The following is an 18,432-nucleotide window of genomic DNA, read 5'->3' as shown; positions in this document are numbered from 1 at the left end:
TAAAGGTTACGTCCTTCCCTAAATGAAAATATTTGAACCAATGAAATGAAAAAATATTACAGCTAATCACAAGTGAAACGTTTGAATCAATGAGCAATTAGACAAGGAAAACCAATAAGACAACGACATCACTGTCCAATAAGATGGAGCGGTCAACGACCAATAAGAAAACGCGTTGAAAAGTGGGATCGAATTGGACCATCCCTTTGTGGGTGAATTTGCGTTTGGTTTGCGCTGTTGATAAGAAAGGTTTATAAATGACGCTACATCGAGATACTAAAGCAGAATACCACCCGATTGCGCCGATCTAGATGAGCGACTCTATATCGCTAAACTTGACGCGCTGTAAATGCGATAATTATTTATTTATTTGCGGTATAAAAATGTTATTTTAATCTTCAGGTTAGTTATTTCGATGTCCTGTTCGTTATTTTGCTTATTACTTAATGTTTTAACGGTAATTGTATAAAGATAGCAAAGTTCGTTGAGTTCTAATTCTGTTCAATGTTTGAGTTTGAATGCATTGACAAATTGGAACGCATAAATCCTATAAATAATTACGATTTATTAATGAGAAAATGATAGGAAAGTAAAATTCATTGAAATAACATAAATGAAATAAATTATTTTTAATTGTAGAATTTTTAAATTAAACTGTTACGATACAATTTATTGCTGAATTCAGTACAGTATGACTCATTAATACTTTTGAAGTTACTGTATCATCTGTATAATTATAACTTTAATTATTTAGGTATGAGTTACGATGTATATTAATTTTGTATATGATACTGTTTTATTACTTTAAAAAGATCTTAAATAAAATAATGATAATTAATTTTATTGCTACTGCATTTTATAAGTAGTCACGCAGTTTGTGTAAAACAATACATTAAATAAATGCGATGTATGTTACATGTAAAAATGCACTGGGATGTAATTAATCAAAACATGCTGTAATTGTAGACTGACGTTGTGTATGACAGTTCAAATACTTGGTAACAAGGAATATGTAAATATGTATGTATGTATGTATGTATGGAATATTAGTCAAAAGTTTTTCATTAAATGATAAGTTGGAACGTATTATTATTACTTGTATTGCTGCGTAATGTGAATTCTATATAGTATGAATTGTCATGGGCATTTATGAAGTGCACTGGACGGTAAGCGAATATTTAGCCTTTTAAAACCCAAACGTCCATTATAAATATAAACATACGGCAAGGATGGAAGTAAAATATGAGATACTCCTACTACCCGCGGAGCTTTCCAAGCTCTGTGTGATATTTTTTGTAAGCATACCTTACCATAAGGTATGCTATTTTTAGCATGAGTTTTAAGGTAGATTGCTTTGTTTATGAGTTGTATTATCTCAAACTTGTAAAATAGAATTCCATTTGTGAAATTTCTACTTGCAAAATCCAAATAACATTGTTGTGTTACGTAAAATGTTAAAAATCGAGAACATATATTATTGTATGAACATTACACCACATGACATATTGGCACGTCAATATTAATCAGCAGATAGATGTATATGTTGATTTCAAATCCTGCAAATTGATAAATTGTTAAAAGATTATCATTATTTAATAAATTGAAAATTATACTTGATTTTAAAGTACTATTTGATTGGATTTGCTTTTGTAGATGTGATAATAATTTATTTTTAAAAGAATAAATTTCACTGGATCAGATGTGTTATGTTTAAAAAGAAATAGACATTTAATAATTTATATGGAATTAAAATTGTTTCGATTATGATTAGGACTGTAGACGACAGAAATGGGGTCTGTATTCAACAGAGAACCTGAGTGTCATTAATAATACGGTAGACCCGGAAGTGACGTAATAGGGGATTTTTGGGGCGTGGTTGCTGGCGAGATAGTGTCGTGGCTTGTCGTTGTTAGTAGTTTGCCTTTAGCGTATTTTGCTTTTCTTGGTGTGTTATTCTTTGATTTCTTGTTTGATTATCCCCGGCTCAGTGTTATTTTCTTGAGTAAACTGTTTGACACTCAATCGAGTTTTTAAATAACAGTTGTCGCCTTATAAGTCGGATTGTCTAACACATTGGACACTCCCGACCTTGCAATAACAACTCAGACATACAGTCCACTAACATCGGAGACGAGTGACTTGTTGTTTCGCTCGTTACAAGGACTGTATTTATTTTCAATTTTCATTCAAAGTGCGTCCTTTTTTCTGTCATTGTAAATATTTCTAATCAAGCGTCGAATCATATAAAATGTTAAAATTTCAACTGTGAATTGAGAATATTGTAGACTTTTTCATGTGGAAATTGCAAATGTTACACCAACCATTGTTAAACAACGATTTAGTTTGAAATATGAAATAAATTTGCTACTTTCTCTTTGATTATGCCGAATGGAAGAATGTTATTATTTGTTGTACAATGGCCATTGAAATAATGATTGACAAACAGTTCGATTGAAAATATTGTTAAAATTGATATTAAACGAATCAAATGAAAAATTGTTTCGAGTAAATTCAAATATGCAAGTAAATTATTTTTTTTTCTTTTTGGTAATTAATATTTTTCACTTTGTTTAATGTCGAGTTAGTGATCAAGAATAAATTTTATAGCTTACTTTATAGTAAGTAGGTCAGTTGAAAAAAGAAAAAGAAAGCTAGCTAAAATAAGTGGTCAAATTTGACAAAAAAACACAAGAATTGAATACATTTAAATTTGTTTTTTTTTGCTGTGAAGATTTGAAATTGTTGCATTCATTGTTGGTTTTATTTTTTTGAAATGCAACTTCACAACGATGTGCAGAAAGCAGTGCACAGCAGTGGGAATATTGCAAATTAATAAAAAAACACTGAAAAGTTAATTGTACAAATTAAAATTGTTTAAATATTTTGTTTAAAAGAGAAAAAAAGAATATTTATTGCAATGTTTGCTTGGTTTATGACGCTTATTGCGGAGGAAAGACAAGAAAAAAAGGAACAATTTAACGATGGGATGAATTGTTTGTTGTTGAAGTGAAAAAATGTTTTAATTGATAATAAATAAATTGAAAAAAAACAAACGAATAAAATGGAATAAAGAGAAAAAGAAATCAATGATGAGAAAGTTGTTTGTTGTTCTGGTTTGGATTTTTAAAGTGGAAAAAGTTTAATGCATCAAAATTGATATAAAAATAAACAAAAAGCACAAGACAAGCCGCCAATCAATTACAGCAATTCTGTCACTATTCTGAATTTTGTTTACATTAAACACATCATCTGGCTTTTGAAAATGATGACGCATCATCATTCTTCTCATTCGTTCTCGTATTCTTCTTCTTCTTTTTAACGACACGCTTTTTCAATTTTAATCTTGTCATTTATTTTATTATTTTCTTCTTTTCTACTTTCATCAGCTTTCACCAATCGGTAGTATCCGTTTGCATAGAAACAATATTAATTGATTTAATAATTTATTATTGCATATATTTTTGTCGAATAAATTGTCGAACATGTTGTGATTAAACATGTGGTCGGCCAAATTATGAGCTTCACATTCTCAATGGAAACATTTACAACATTCCAACATTACCAACGTTGACGCGTTAGCAACACATTTTTGCAACACTTTCATTTTTTGCCATTATTTTGTTATCTGAAAATTGTATCTGCAGTTTGATTTTTATGCGTCATTGCATACATACAGAACGCTGCTTTGCTTTTGCTTTCAAATTGACATTCGCTGATAAAATGTTCGAAATGAGAAGTGGCTTTTCATCATTTTTTCTTCTACTTGTATTAATAATTGTTCATTATCCATTTTTTATTTGTGCTTCTTCTTCATCTTTTACAACAACAGATGGGGAAAATTGGAAAAATAATATCCTGCCTGGATCTATGTCCCATGTTCAACATGACGATGAAGATTTGCATGAAGATATTTTCAACAATGAAGCATCTGGTATGGAAGAAGTTGAAGTGGAAGATTTTCCCACAGCAACAACAACAACAACAACAACAGCAACAGATTTGCTTTACAACTCTGCAATGGGGAAAAGCAGCTTATTTGAAAATCAAAGTACCATTCGACCGGTGATCAGGCAACAATCTACTGAAGCTTCATCTGCTCAAAAGCACGACCACCAACTTCATGATGATGAACATGAACAACAACAACAACAACAGATGAGCACAATTCTCATTGCCAGTATTGTTGTATCTTGCTTTGTTATTACCGCTTTGTCCGTTGCTTTAGTAGTATATATTGCATTCCGTTACCGAAGACGAAGAACACGCATCTAGAATTATCACTTTAAACCGACTGACTACTGGTCATCGAAACACTTATACAGATAAGATTTTATTTTATTTCATGCTGTTTGTTTATTCAATTAATTAATCAATTCTCCAAATACAATTTTGTCTAATTATATCATCACGCTGCCTGTCTTTTTTTCGATCAGCTTGATCAGCTCACTCTTCTTTTTTTTACATTGCATTCATTTTCTCTTCATGATCATACCTGCCCACATTTCAATTTTTAATATTCATTCAAGTTTTTTTTGTCTTATATTTAAAAAAATTATCACTGCTGAAAAAAAAGAGCAATACTTTTGTAACTTATTATGTTTCAATTTTTATTTACGGTGCTTTTCTTGCTGTACATTGCCAAATTGAATTGTCAAATCGTTAGTGAAAAAAACAATAAATAAAATGCAATTAATCTTTTTTACAGTTTAGTTTGTTGCTTTTCTCTTCTTACAAGTATTTTTTGTTTAATTTTGAACATGCAGAAAAAATACAGCTTGTATTTTTGTTTAATATTTTTTCCAATGTAAAATTCGTAACGATTCCAATAAACATGTCCTTTTGTGCATTACTTTCTCTCTATATGCTGCATATGTATGTAGAAGCAGGCAATATACATATGTATAATTCGTTTGTTTACCGTGTATTATTATTGATTTTCTCATTTTCTGCTTATTGTGATGTTCAACTAAATGAAGATGTGCAGTTGTTCTTTTCATCTTTGTCCAATGATATCTGATCAATTTATTCTTTATTGTACAATTGAAAAAATTTTTCAAAAAGCCAAATTTGTCAATCTTTTTCGGTCGTCGAATCATTTTATTATGCAATTCTTTTTCACGTTGCAATTGTGAACATCATTTATACAATGTATACAATATGTAAAATGAGAATGGAAATTCCAGAAAATAAATCAATTATTATTCTCATATTCCATGCTGCACGAAAAATCCCATCATTCAATTCATTCAATCAGCCATTCAATTTCTCTTTCTTTCTTTCTATACAACGTAAACTTTTGCTTCCAATTTTCAAATATTCTGCATTATTATTTTTACCCTTCGATTCCGTTGTTCAAATATTTAACAATACTACTTGAACATCTTTGTCAACAACTAGTTTAAAATGCACATTCAAAAATGTCAGTTTATTTTATGAGTTTTTTTTCACTTAAATTGTTTTCTTTCTGCTGAAGATCCGTTAAATTTCATCCTAAATGAATTCCAATTCCCATTTCACACACCACCCACTATTGACTACTAGCACAAACTAACTACTACTGCATTGGGAAAAATAACAATTTGGTATTCCTTTTTCTTTACAATTATACAATATTAAATTTATCGTTGACAACTTTAATTCTCTTTTCAATAATTTTATTTCACCATACATACAATCTTTCTCTTCCATTATTTTCCTATTTAATGGATACTATTCATCAAGTGAACATTAATGTCTGTCTCTAATTGCTTTCGTTTTCAGCTAATATTTAAAAAATCCCAATGAGCGAGCTGTTTATTATCAGTAAGTTGTTGTTTGGCTTTATTCCCAAGTTCTTGATAAAATTTATTTCATACTGAACATTTTACATGCAATTCAAACAACAAATTATACATATAGTTCAAATACAATATGCATAGGAGGAGGAAAGACAAAAAGAACATAGAATCGCACATTCGACTCGACTGGGTGGAGGAGAAATGTGCGTGGAAGTATACAAAGTGTACAATTTACATTTACGTCTCAGTACGCAACATATAGCATACCATTAATGTCTACTTCGATGTCCTTGAATATCATCTGAATTCCCATTAGGAACATAATATTCGTTCCGCTACTTTTGCATCACAGCTGCTAAATGCATATATGCGCTGTTTCGCGTTGTATGTCAATTGTTTCTGTTCTGTGATTCAGACTGCATCTGTGATGCAGCAGTGCTTCAGTTGGCCGCTGTCTTCTGTGAGCACTTGTAATTCGTGTCAGAATCGTAGATTTCTAATGATTCTTAGATCAACAATTCCTATGATGTAGAGAGTTGACTGTTGGGTGGGTTGGAATTTGTTTGCCTGGGTAAACTCTCTGCTTGAAATCTCGAACAATGCTTTGTACAGAGGATTTGTGAAACAACACAGCGACCAATCATCCCATCTTCTGCAATTCAAACACGGCGTAAAACTCCAATTTGGATAAATTATCTGACGAACTTGCTGAGCAAGAGTGACTTCTGTTGACAGCATATCCCGAAGCAAGTTCACGCTTGACAAATAACAGGGTTACTTCTTGTGCTGATCAAGAAATTGAATACCCAAACGAAAAGCGGTGCGATTTATCCATTCCACTCCTCAAACCAATCGATGACGCAACATCTTCTGCAATTCTGCGTAACTGAAACCACGTGTCAACAGAGGAAAGAAAATTGGCGATGAAATCAGAAATTGATTCACCACTTCCTGTCTTCGCTAATGTAAAGCATTGTGTTTTTGCGCAATTTCAGAAGACTGAAGTGAGAAATGTCCCTTCAAAATATTTACAATCTTTTCAAAGAACTTGTCGCAATGCACAGCTAGTGAAATTCAATCAGCTTAAAGACTGGTTCGCTTCTTTTAGCCGCACAATCAATGCTTTCATTAGCTTCCGCAAAGAACAACACATTCGGGTTCGTATTCGAATTCTCTGATCTGCCAAAACATATTGACAAACAAAAGAACAACTAGTGAACAGAGAAATATCTCGAGTGAACAAATTCACCCTACAGTACTTTTTGTGATACGCATGTATTAATATTGTAATAGTCCGTCTAATCACGCGAATACTAAACAGGCTTTTATTGACCACAAATTGGAATATAGACGTGCGAGTTCATCGACAACGTAAAATTATTCTGCTCGCTAGGCGCCTTCATATTTCCATTTCCGGCTTATACAGTTGTACAGTAATCTTTGTTTTACTTCATTGTCGTTGCTTCGATGTTCTGATGCATAAATTTCACGTGAACCATTATTCAGTAATTGAATAATACAGTTTAAACTATGCAAATAACTCGTGAGCTGGTAGTTCTTTGTGATTACTTACTGGTACTGGCATTACATTCCAATAATTGCACAGATAATAAGAAAATAGAAATAGACCATCAAGAATGTAATTTGTAAATCGAGATATTCAGATGTTTCTGTTTCAATCGATAGTTGGTTGCATTTCTTGTTCTGATTTGAACACTGTTGCTAATTGGCACTTTTATACCAATCTTTTCATGCTTAAATGTTTCTCATATGGTTGTCATTTGGATGGACGCAGCTGCTGGTGACGTATCTATTTACGTGTACTTTAATGTATGAAAAGTCGAGGCAACATTTGCAGTTTTAATGAATAGTTTAGAGAATAGTCTACTTTAAAGCCAAAAAGTTTTTTTTTATAATTTTAGAAACAACTAACTGATAATAAAAAATGATAATAAATTTTTTTTGGAAAATGGCAGCAGGAAACGTGTTTGTTGACGAGCTTGGAAAATGCTTCACGCTCGGTTGCCAGTGGCAACTGATACGGTTCATTTAGAATAGATACGGTGTCAGTGGGAAATAAATGGCACCATTCCAACTTTCAGCTTTCAAAGGTGACAAAGGTGAAAAGTGTTTAAAATTTATTACAACAAAAGACCAGATAGTGATATTTTCAAAAGTTTCCGAATTGAAGCGGCTCTTTTGTAAATTATCATCAATCAAAAATGAATAGCTTTATTTTAGCAGTTTAGATGACATTTTTTGATAATAAAACTGAAAGAAAACAATTTTTTGAAAAGTAAAATGAAAGTTTTTAGAACATTTCCAATTGTTCTAAAGTTCTTTTGAAAAGTTGGCAGAAGACATTTTCAACTAAAAGGCATTCGAATAATAAGAATGGGATATGTGAAAATTTTTCTTCATGATTGAGAGTTTGTCAACGATAATCCTTGGAGATAAATTTTGAAACAAATTCAAATCATAACTTTTATGTTTGCGACATTTTTGCTACATGAAAATGAATTTAATTACCGATGCCTTTAGTAGCGTGGGACAAAATAACGATTCAGACATTTAATAAAATGTGACATTGAAATTCCCTGAACGCCTGTCCGCAACGTAATATATCACTACCTGTTGCGCTTTTTAATCTCATTGTGGATAATTTTTGTTTTCATTTGTTTCCTGTTTTTATTCTTCACTAGATGGAAAAAAATATAATGATTTTAATAGCTTTTTTTGGTTGAAATGATCAGGTTCACCTTAAATGCACGCATTTGCTTGTCCGCAGCTGCACACAGCCTATGTTCCCAGGCGGGTTTTTGGTTCTTAGAGTTCATCCATGCTCAGAGTATTTAAATAAATCACCAATTTGCTTCGTCTCCGAAGTTTCATTTTCAAGTAAGATATTCTCTTGTGAAAAAGCCAGTAAATGCTGTTGTCATCCGCATTTTAATTTTTGTTTTTTACATCAATATACCAATACATTATACCCTAACAAATAAATATATTGACGTTTTATTTAGCCTACTGGCGCATAGTAGCGTTTAACATTGTATTACTAGTGTTAAAAACAGCACAAGAACGTTTCAGATGGTCAGAAAGCACTAGGTAAATTATGCATTTGTATTTTGTTGTATTTAAAAAAATTTTTTGGTTGCATAATAAAATCTTTTGAAAAACATTTTATTTTTTCGTGTTATTGTCAACTTAAAAAGTAAAAATATAAAATACGATGTAATTTAATCCCAAAATTTTTGCTGTTAATTATGCACTTTCAAAAGTTTAATATTGTCTTATTTTAATTGTATGTGTGTAAGATGTGCAATTTAAAATTTAAAACGTGCACTTGTTGATAATTTAATTGAAAGTGAATTACAGTGAAGCATATTTGACCTATGGTTTTAATAAACAAAATTACCAATAAAAAACTTCTTTTGATATTTTTCTTTCAGGTTACAACAGTGAAATGGTTCTAATTAAAAAGTTATGCAAGTTAATAATAACCGTATGTATTTTCGCGGAGAGTTCAATTCATCGCGTTTTAATCTTAATCATTCGATTGCGTCGATCAGTAATAAATATTTCAAAATTTAAATCTATTCAATCACACGTCAAAATGACGTTGCTCAACATTGAAATTTATTATCTGATAGAGTGTTTTTTGATCAGGGTGATCTAACAAAGCTAATCAGTGGATCACTTTTATTTGTCACAAGGACAAAACTACAATATAATAATATTCATGCGCACTCGTTTAAAATCTCACAACACTCTTCCACTACAACTTATGCTATTGACACATACTGGCAGTCAAGTTTACCTAATTCTGGCATTCTGTTTCAGTAGCAACACATCAAACATTAGCTACCCACTTTAGAAGCAACTGAATAATTCTCAAGCTTAAAAATTATTATTTGTGAATAAAACAGGGATAGGAAGAATAAAAAAAATAATACAAGTTACGAAACTGAAAAATATTGGCATAATGCTAGTCAAAATCATTCTGTATGTTTTTATTTTCTGATATCCCTAAGTCCCGGTAAAATGTCTACTTTTAACATGGAAAGTTTCTTCTGTGTAAGATTTGGAATTTAAATATGTTTCCTTGTTTGCATTGCTTGTGGCAGAGATCAAAAAAAATAATTGCAATATATTGATTCCAAACATCATTATCTTAAAAATTGAGATCATTATACAGTGAAATTGAATTTATAATGATGAAATAAAAAATTTCATACTGCTAAACAAATTATACCACATAATCACATTTCAACGTTTTGCCTTTCAAAAATAATCCATAAACAATTAAAAACTATAGAACAAATATTATTTTATAGTTTTAATAAGAAACAAAAACTCAAGTAATATTTGTATAATCATTAATAAAAGAAATTTCTATTTGAATTAGAGACCCTTGGAAAATATTATGCACTTGCATTTTAGAATTCCTAACAACTTTTGTAGTTAAAGAAAGTTTTAATTCCAAAATGTATGCATCGATTGACTCTTTTAAAATTACTACATTTACATCAGCATTAATGCATCAATGACTAGTTTCTGACAGAAATGACATTGTCAACTATTATGATTATGATGTATTAGCAAGAAAACACAAGTGAAATTTTTCCATCATATGTAAGGAAACAAAGAGCATATTGTTTTCTAAATATAATTGCTTCCCTAAAAATAGTTTGGAAGAATAAAACATTTGACTAAATGCAAACTGCATTCTAACTTATATTTTCAAAAAGGCAGCAAAAATATTACAATTATTGCAATAATTAATAAGTAAGAAAAAGAATATAAGGAAAAGTATAACATATCCTTTAAATTTTACTTCAATTTCTTCAGATTTGACATTTCTGTGCTATCAACGAATACTGCACAGCTTTTAATTTGTTATAATGTAAGTGCAGTTTGTCATCTACTTTGAAATAAATTCTTTTTACAAACATGTCATGATTGTTTTAAATGCAGATGTATATCCAGAATGGTCATTTTATGAAAATCAGTTTATTAAAAATAGATAATTTTTAATCCAATACGTATAATTAACATACATTTCTAAAGCAAACATTTGATATTGAAATAATAATGATATATCAAGTTAAAAATAATAATTTAATGATTCCAATAAAAGTCATTATTTTAAAAAATTAGTGGTTAATGTTGATCATAAAAAGATTCAGTTGAGTTACATTTAGAGGAGTTATATCACTATATATTGTATTATATTAACTTTCCAAGTTTTATTTTTATTTCTACATATAATTTTACCTTTAAATTATTTATCTTATAAATTTGTTTTCAGCTTTTTTTGTTAAGCAAATTTAAATCTGATTCATCAATTATTTTGAAGCAGTTTGCACACAACATTACAATTATACAATTTTAAGTGCCATTAATTTAATAATACATTAACCAAACGCTGAACTAATTTCATCGCTTTTTGCAAGCAACGCCACTTTAAATTTACTTCATTCTTTAAATTCATACTTTTTTCTGAATTAATTTTTTATACTGTTTCTTAAAATAACTACTAAAATGAAATTTGCCTTTGGCACTTATGAATTTAACTATTACTGTTCTTTTAAGTTAACTGATTTATTATTGTGACGCATAAATGAATGGTTTTAAAATATATTTTTTAAATTCTTTTATCAACTTGAAAATTATCAAGTGAACAAAATAACTTTAACTTTTGAAATATTTACATATTTTAGCGTTCATTTATAATATGATACTATACTATATAATAAAAATTAAACAGCACAATTAAAAGTAATATTGTAGTGGAAAAAAGATATTCACTGAAAATAATATTCATATAAATAATAATATTTATTTTAATCACTTTTCCACTTTATAGATGTTCATATGATGCAGTTTAGATTTATTAGGTATCTTCAATATAGGAAATGGCTGCACATAAAATTGGAAAGCCTTGTTTTTGTAAATAGCCATACAAACATTATTAATCGAGCACAATTTTTATTATTTAATATTAAAAGGCAAAAAACAGTAATCTCAATGAAAGCATATTTTTCAGTTTAGTATAATTATGATAACTAAGAATAAATGCGGTGTTCAGTACACTTTCTTTGACGCTTTAAAAATTTTCTTGGTCGGATCGCGAGAAGCTAGCTTACAATTCTATCGCTCAGACAGTAGCAAGAGCTTTCCAGAACAATAAAATCGAATAAATAAAGTGCTGCTGACAACATGATGGCTGACTTTAACATTATTCTCTTATCCCACACAGGTCATTAAGAACATAAACAAGAACTAATACTCTTAATCATCTCAACGCAAACATGAGCAGCATGAAAGTCGATTAGACCACTCTATATAACTGTTGTATCATGCATAACTTGTAAATTTTCAAAGCATATGCATTGATTGCAGTGTCCAGTTGTTTATTGAAGTTTATTGTTTGTTTGTTGTTTGACAAATTTTAAATTTTCTAAAACACAAACTGTTTGTGAATTAGTGTAATGAGTGAAAATAAAATCACCAACTTATAACTGGCATGAAGCTGCTATTTTCAACATGCTGTATGTTTATGATATACATTCACTTGTTACTTGACTAGTGTTAGTATTAATAGTAGTTGTATTGTGCTTGAAAACATTAATTCCCTTCTTAACAGAGCTTGATTCCTATACTTTCATATGTTCGCCTAAAAGCACAGCTTACAATATTTGAAATATGCAAACAAGTTTTGTTTTTGAAAGAGAAAATTGGCATGCTACTTTAATGTAAACGTGTGCAACCAGCACTTTATTATTGGCTGAAGCCGCTACTAGAAGGCTTAATCAATTTTCTTCTTGTGAATGAGAATATTATTTGAAGCAACTTTACTCTATTCTGACTGAAAGCTTCCCTCAATTTCAGGGTTTAATTGAAGTGTGAAAAGAAGCTATTCAAAACAGTGTTATCTTTGTTATTTCCTTGGCCATTTCCTTTGGGAAGTCAGAACTGTCAAAGAAGCGTCATATAAAATGTCAGTGAACGACTTCAATTCAAGGTAAACTGTTTATAGCATTTCTTGAAAATTTTGATTAAAAAATCATTTATTTTAATATATCGATTCAAGCATGGTACCACTGAATTACATTTCAAAACTTAATTTGACAAAAGGAGGTGAAGAGTATTTATCATTTAGAAAAGAATTCGGTGCTATTACTCTTCGACTATTAATCTTTGGATGTGTAATCAACATAAAATTCTTTTATCTTATGCTGTAAATTTTAAGCTCTTCAAACGCTCAGGTCTGCTGTAGATATAATTTCTTTAATGACATTCATCGCACTTTCGTGTAAACAAAAAATGTGATAATGCATAACTTTGTATGCAATATTCGTTTTAACAGTATATAAATAGTAAACTTTAAACTTTAACTGCTTGCAATGCATTTTCAATTATGCAACACAGCACAATTAAAAATTGCTTTGTTTCTATTAAAATGCAACTTGCCTGTTAGAAATTATTATGCTTTAAAATCACATGTTTATGATTAATAATTTGATTAATTTTGAAAATTTATGCAAAATGTAATAATTGAACTGCTGTTTGGTGCATTAAATTATCTGCTTGCTTATTCTGCATCTTTTAAAATTATTTTTCTAATATTATCTTCTTTTTACTATTGATTTTAATTTTTTAAATTATTTTAAACTTTTAAGTTTTTTAAGAGGTTCTGAAATGAAATGCTTGAGATGTTTTGGAAATATTACGTGCATTTTTTTTCTTCGAGCAGCAATTTTTAGGTGACTTTTAGCACAGTCGATGGATAATTATAATTTTTAAAAAGAATTAGCTTCAAAAAAAACAGTTTGTAATATCAAAAAGTAATAAATTTGCCTAATACAGATAAAAGTGGACGTATTTAGATGTTGAATATAAAATCTATTGTGACAACTGTAATTTTTTTAAACTGCTGTGTTTCTGCAAAGTAGTACAGCTTAACCACATATTTTCTACAATTAAAATATTATAGTTTTTTTTAATGAGTTTCTATTTAATTTTTGATTTTTGATCATCACTCTTGTAACACTGTGGTATTTTAACATTTTTATCTTTGAGCTATTGTTTTGAAAATTCAAAAATACTATAAATTTTCAAATGATTCATTAATTTTTTAAGTATTGACTTGAGCAAGAACTTCTACCAATAGAAAAATGAAACAGTTGGCATCGATAAGAAAATACCATCGTATATATGTATGTATGCAGAAAAATTCTGTGGTTTAATTTGTGCAGGATAAAAAATTATTCATATTACAAGTGATAATGATGTTGATAAAAATAGACATGACAGATGTTGTTTATTTTTTCTTTACTTTAGATCTTAATTACTACTCCCTGATGTAGCGAAAGTAAATGGTTTCTAAATTTTTCTAAAATAAAGAAAGCGAAAGTTTTATATAATCCCAGTTGGACAAATGGAATCGTCACTTTTTTAATTAAATGTGGGGCTGTGATTGATCAGAGGAATTTATATTTTGCTTAATAAGCATTTTCGTATAGCGGGAAAAATGAAACCTTTAATGTTTGCAATATGTTCAATAAAATACTGAAGGCAAGAGCGTATCTTTTACTTTAATGCTGTAAAATATTTCAATGAAAATATTTATTTGAACAATGCAGAAACTTATCGTGCAATTCTGTCAACGAAATTGCACCTATTATTATAGCTAAGCGAATTTTACTTGTATGCATAGCCTGTAACCTAAAGCAATTGCTTGCGTTGCTCTGCAGCTTATTGATTTTGGTGTTTCTTTCCTTTGCCTATACAGCCTGATTTCATTGATCAAATTGCTCATTCTGTGCAATTATTTCTTATTTCAATAATTTCTACAGCATTTATCGAAATTTTCACTATAGGACTGGCATATTATATTAGCATGCGAATTTTTGAATCAAACGTATTATCAACTATGCTGCATAATAATAATAATAATATATTATTGATTTGAACTGATCTGAAATCACGGCAGAGAAGTCAGTTTCCTCATTTATTTTCATCTCAACTTTATAACAATAAACAGTCAGCTCAAATGTCGTGCTTTTACAAAATTAATCAAGTTTATTTCTTACATCAGAACAATGCAATGCATAATTATTCGAATCACCGCAGCTTTCTGATATTTTTTTCTGAAAATGTCCTTTGCAAAATTCACCAACTTTTTATTGTTAAAATATTATATGAAATAATTTTTTTGTTGTTTTACTGACAAAAATTGTCTTAACAACAGTGCAAAAAGGTTTCTCTTATTGAAATCATTAAATTAAAAATTATCACATTACAATGCTTCTATTTAATTGAGAAGTGCATTTCAATAATACCCATTGTCAAGTGATTCTTAATAAAATGTCACTTCAATGAAATTGAAGATGACGTAATTCTCACGTATGAGTGCCAGATTACTTTGGGTGTTGGATTTAATTAGATATTTCAAATTAATGTAAACTGTGGTTTTTTATATCTAATTTTGTAAATCAATTTTTATGTATAACTGTTTATACAAATGAAGCGGAAGTATTTTAATTCGTTTTTGAAAAATGATTATTTACTTTTAGCATTATCATTTTAACATCAACATATAATCAACGTTTTAAAATGGTTTATTAAAATTATAAATTTTGTTAACTCGTGGAAATTATTTAAAAATTAATTGTTCATTATTTCAAAATGTTTCCCAATATAAATAATTTCAAATTGAAATTCCAGTTTTGAAAGATAAAATATTGATTGTAATCTTTTTAATCTATAATTCCGGATAATAACAATTCAGCGTTTATTGTGGGAAAAGATAGCAACGCTTTAATGAAATTGGCTCTCTGATCTGACCATGCAGCTTACTAAAGAAAAGATTTAACGCGGAAAAAAATAAGACAATTTAATTAGCATAATTGTAATTAATTAATTTTTCAAATTTACAAATTAATTTTAAAAATTGTTATTGTCTTTTCACATGCTCTAATCTACTAGTAATACAATGTGATGTATTGCGTTTCAGCATACAGTTCGCATATAAAGGTGTCAGTAACAATTTTTTAGCACAATGCGGATGGAATAATTTAGAGTGGTGAAAATAATTTCCTCTAAGTTTATTTCTGATTGTATATGTTTTTTGTTAATTAGTTTCATAGAATTGTTAGTCAATTATAGATTTATTTAATTAGTTAGTTGCGGAAGAATAGCTTTAAATTGGATAATTTGCAGCATTACAACGTTGCTGTAAATAAAATGTTCGATTTCATTAAACAGTTCTTGATGACATACGTTTTGAAAACATCTTTTAAATTCTTAATTTCAAGTTTATTATTGCAGAATAATTACGCACATTTTAATGAAAGAAGTGACAAAATCTCATAGCTGCTTGCAAACATGCGCACTTCAAATTGCACGTGGGATTTTATTTTTACATTGGGTATCACATTTAGCCTTCCCTGAACCCTTTCAAAGAAAGAAAAGAATATCTAAAAATGTGGCAAAATTTTTAATTTTTTTATAATATGAAAAATCAATTTTCTATCTTTTTAATAATTAAAAAACTTTATGACAAGTAAATGAATGTTAAATGAAAAATATTCGCCCACAATGAGTACGGAAAAGTTGAATAATAATAAAACGAGTAAATAAATGATGATAATAATCACAATAATATTATAATAGGAAAATGATGCATTTTCAGTGAAATTGTTGTAAACATAAAAAGAGCCGTGCCACTTGATGTTGCATTACCCTGCTATGGTTACGTAATTCCTGTGGTGGTTTTAGTAACAATGGTTACTAATACATTTATTATTATTGTCATGTCGAATCGTTCACTTCGCACTCCAACTAATAAAATTCTACTCAGTATGGCTGTCACTGAAATGTTCACTGGTTTGGTCAGTTTTCCCTGGCTGCTATATTATTATACATTGAAAGGTTACGAAGAAGATATGAATCATGGCATGCCAGCATTTTGGTGCAAAACGTATCCATATTTGTCAGAAAATTTGCCGAGAGTATTTCACACTGCAGCAATATGGTTAAGTGTACTTTTAGCGGTACGACGTTATTGTACTGTTTCAACCATAAAGCTTCGATCTCCTCAGAAAGGCTTATCAACCGAAATTATGATTTCAGCTGTCTGTTTTGCTGCGGCAATGTTAGAAGTTCCACTAGTGTTCAGCCGTTGGAATGTGCCTGTAGTTCGAAATAATCGAAGATACTGTGTTCAAAATTTAGCCAAATGGGTTTTGGATATTGGACCAAATACATTTTTCACTACAGCCATATGGTTTCATGTAGTGTTTGTCTACGCTGGACCTTGTGTTCTTTTGGTCATTTACAGTGCTTTGTTGATGAACTTCATTCGAAGTCAAGCAAAACGGCGTTTTTCAAGCTGCGTTATTCGTCACCAGAGTCGGCTGCATTCTACTTCAAAAATGTTAGTAATTATAATTTGCATATTTCTGGTCACAGAAATCCCTGCCGTAGTTATTTCTACGATGCACGTTTTGCACATGACATTCCGCATCATTCCAGTTCATCGCTATCGGGCAATGAACATTGCCATGATTTTGCGCAATGTATTCATCATTGCTTCTCATCCGTTCAACTTTCTGGTATATCTGAATATGAGTGAGCAATTTCGCAAAGTTGCTTATCAGTGGTTTTTTGGACGAATATTAAGCATAGTGGAACTTGGAGCCCCGTGTTGTCGTTCTTGGAAGATTTATCAGCAACATCTGTCAACCAGACTTATTGACTTGAGAGACATGCAAACGAGACAAAGCATAACTGTCAAAGAAGCAGCATCTCTCGCAGAACCGGCCATTTCAGATGCTGATTCCGACTGAAAAATTCAAAAAAAAAACAAATTTCCAATTTAATTGTTAACTGTTTTTCTTGTTATTTTTCTCGCTGAATTCTTATTGTTGCTCATTCAATAAAATTGTTTATTAAGAAAAAATTAAATGAATTCTTTAATAAACAATTTTAAATGTATTGCACTTGAAAAATATGTAAACCGAAGAAAAATTTTCCCATCACTCAAAAGAAGAATTCAAAGAAATTTACCCAGATTCACCGTTACACAACTGTTTCGTTAAATAAATATTTTTCAACACTGCATTAACTTTATTTTAACATAATTGAAATTATGGATAAAAGATATTGTTTCACTAAAAGTATATTTTATAATAATTATATTTTTGCGCAGATTAACTGGGAAATTTGTAAAATTTTTATTAACAATTTGCAATTATTTTCAATTTATAGTGATCAATAAAAATTAATAAGTGTTAAAGTCATAACCGAATGCGTTTACATTCGCTGAATTTGAAACGTTGCGTGTATGAATAATTAAGCTATTATTGTTATTATGTGATTTGGAATAATTACGAGCTGAAAATATTTATTAAATTTATCGATTTCTGTAACATTCTCTTCATCTTCAAATCAGGAAAAGAACTTGTAGTATTGATATTATCATTATTTTCCATCTGAGCTTCCATGTGGAACAGCCAGCGTATATGTAGAACACTAACGCGCACAGACTCAGAAACAGTGCACAGTTTTAAAAGTTTATCCCATTTCTGTTCATTATAATAAGATTTCATGCGATATCATAATGGTCAGTGTTCATGGAATCCCTGTG

At 29.7% G+C, this 18,432-nt stretch overlaps 4 protein-coding genes across 4 annotated transcripts; all 4 read left to right on the top strand.

The window, feature by feature from the left end:
* Nucleotides 1-101: 101 nt before the first annotated feature.
* Tsp_04439a (conserved hypothetical protein) lies at nt 102-760 on the top strand (the record flags this gene model as incomplete). Its single annotated transcript, XM_003368962.1, has 3 exons — nt 102-212; nt 403-457; nt 755-760. Coding segments are annotated over 3 exons (172 nt in total), but the record flags the coding sequence as incomplete, so codon positions are not given.
* A 3,107-nt stretch (nt 761-3,867) lies between these two features.
* Nucleotides 3,868-4,272, top strand: Tsp_04438 (putative nuclear hormone receptor HR38). The gene has a single exon (XM_003368961.1). It carries the CDS (start codon nt 3,868-3,870, stop codon nt 4,270-4,272), a length of 405 nt encoding a protein of 134 aa, XP_003369009.1.
* A 4,250-nt stretch (nt 4,273-8,522) lies between these two features.
* Nucleotides 8,523-9,623, top strand: Tsp_04437 (hypothetical protein). The gene is made up of 5 exons (XM_003368960.1): nt 8,523-8,592; nt 8,801-8,885; nt 9,156-9,175; nt 9,230-9,348; nt 9,447-9,623. The coding sequence occupies exons 1-5, from the start codon at nt 8,523-8,525 to the stop codon at nt 9,621-9,623; spliced, it is 471 nt and encodes a 156-aa protein (XP_003369008.1).
* Nucleotides 9,624-16,169: 6,546 nt separating this feature from the next.
* Tsp_04436 (7 transmembrane receptor) lies at nt 16,170-17,632 on the top strand. Its single transcript, XM_003368959.1, has 2 exons — nt 16,170-16,189; nt 16,477-17,632. Exons 1-2 carry the CDS (start codon nt 16,170-16,172, stop codon nt 17,630-17,632), a joined length of 1,176 nt encoding a protein of 391 aa, XP_003369007.1.
* Nucleotides 17,633-18,432: the final 800 nt, after the last annotated feature.

The sequence above is a fragment of the Trichinella spiralis genome (assembly GCF_000181795.1).
Source record: "Trichinella spiralis strain ISS 195 chromosome Unknown Scfld1557, whole genome shotgun sequence".
Taxonomy (NCBI): domain Eukaryota; kingdom Metazoa; phylum Nematoda; class Enoplea; order Trichinellida; family Trichinellidae; genus Trichinella; species Trichinella spiralis.
The sequence above is the reverse complement of the archived record's forward strand: the minus strand, read 5'-3'. Positions and strand labels throughout refer to the sequence as shown.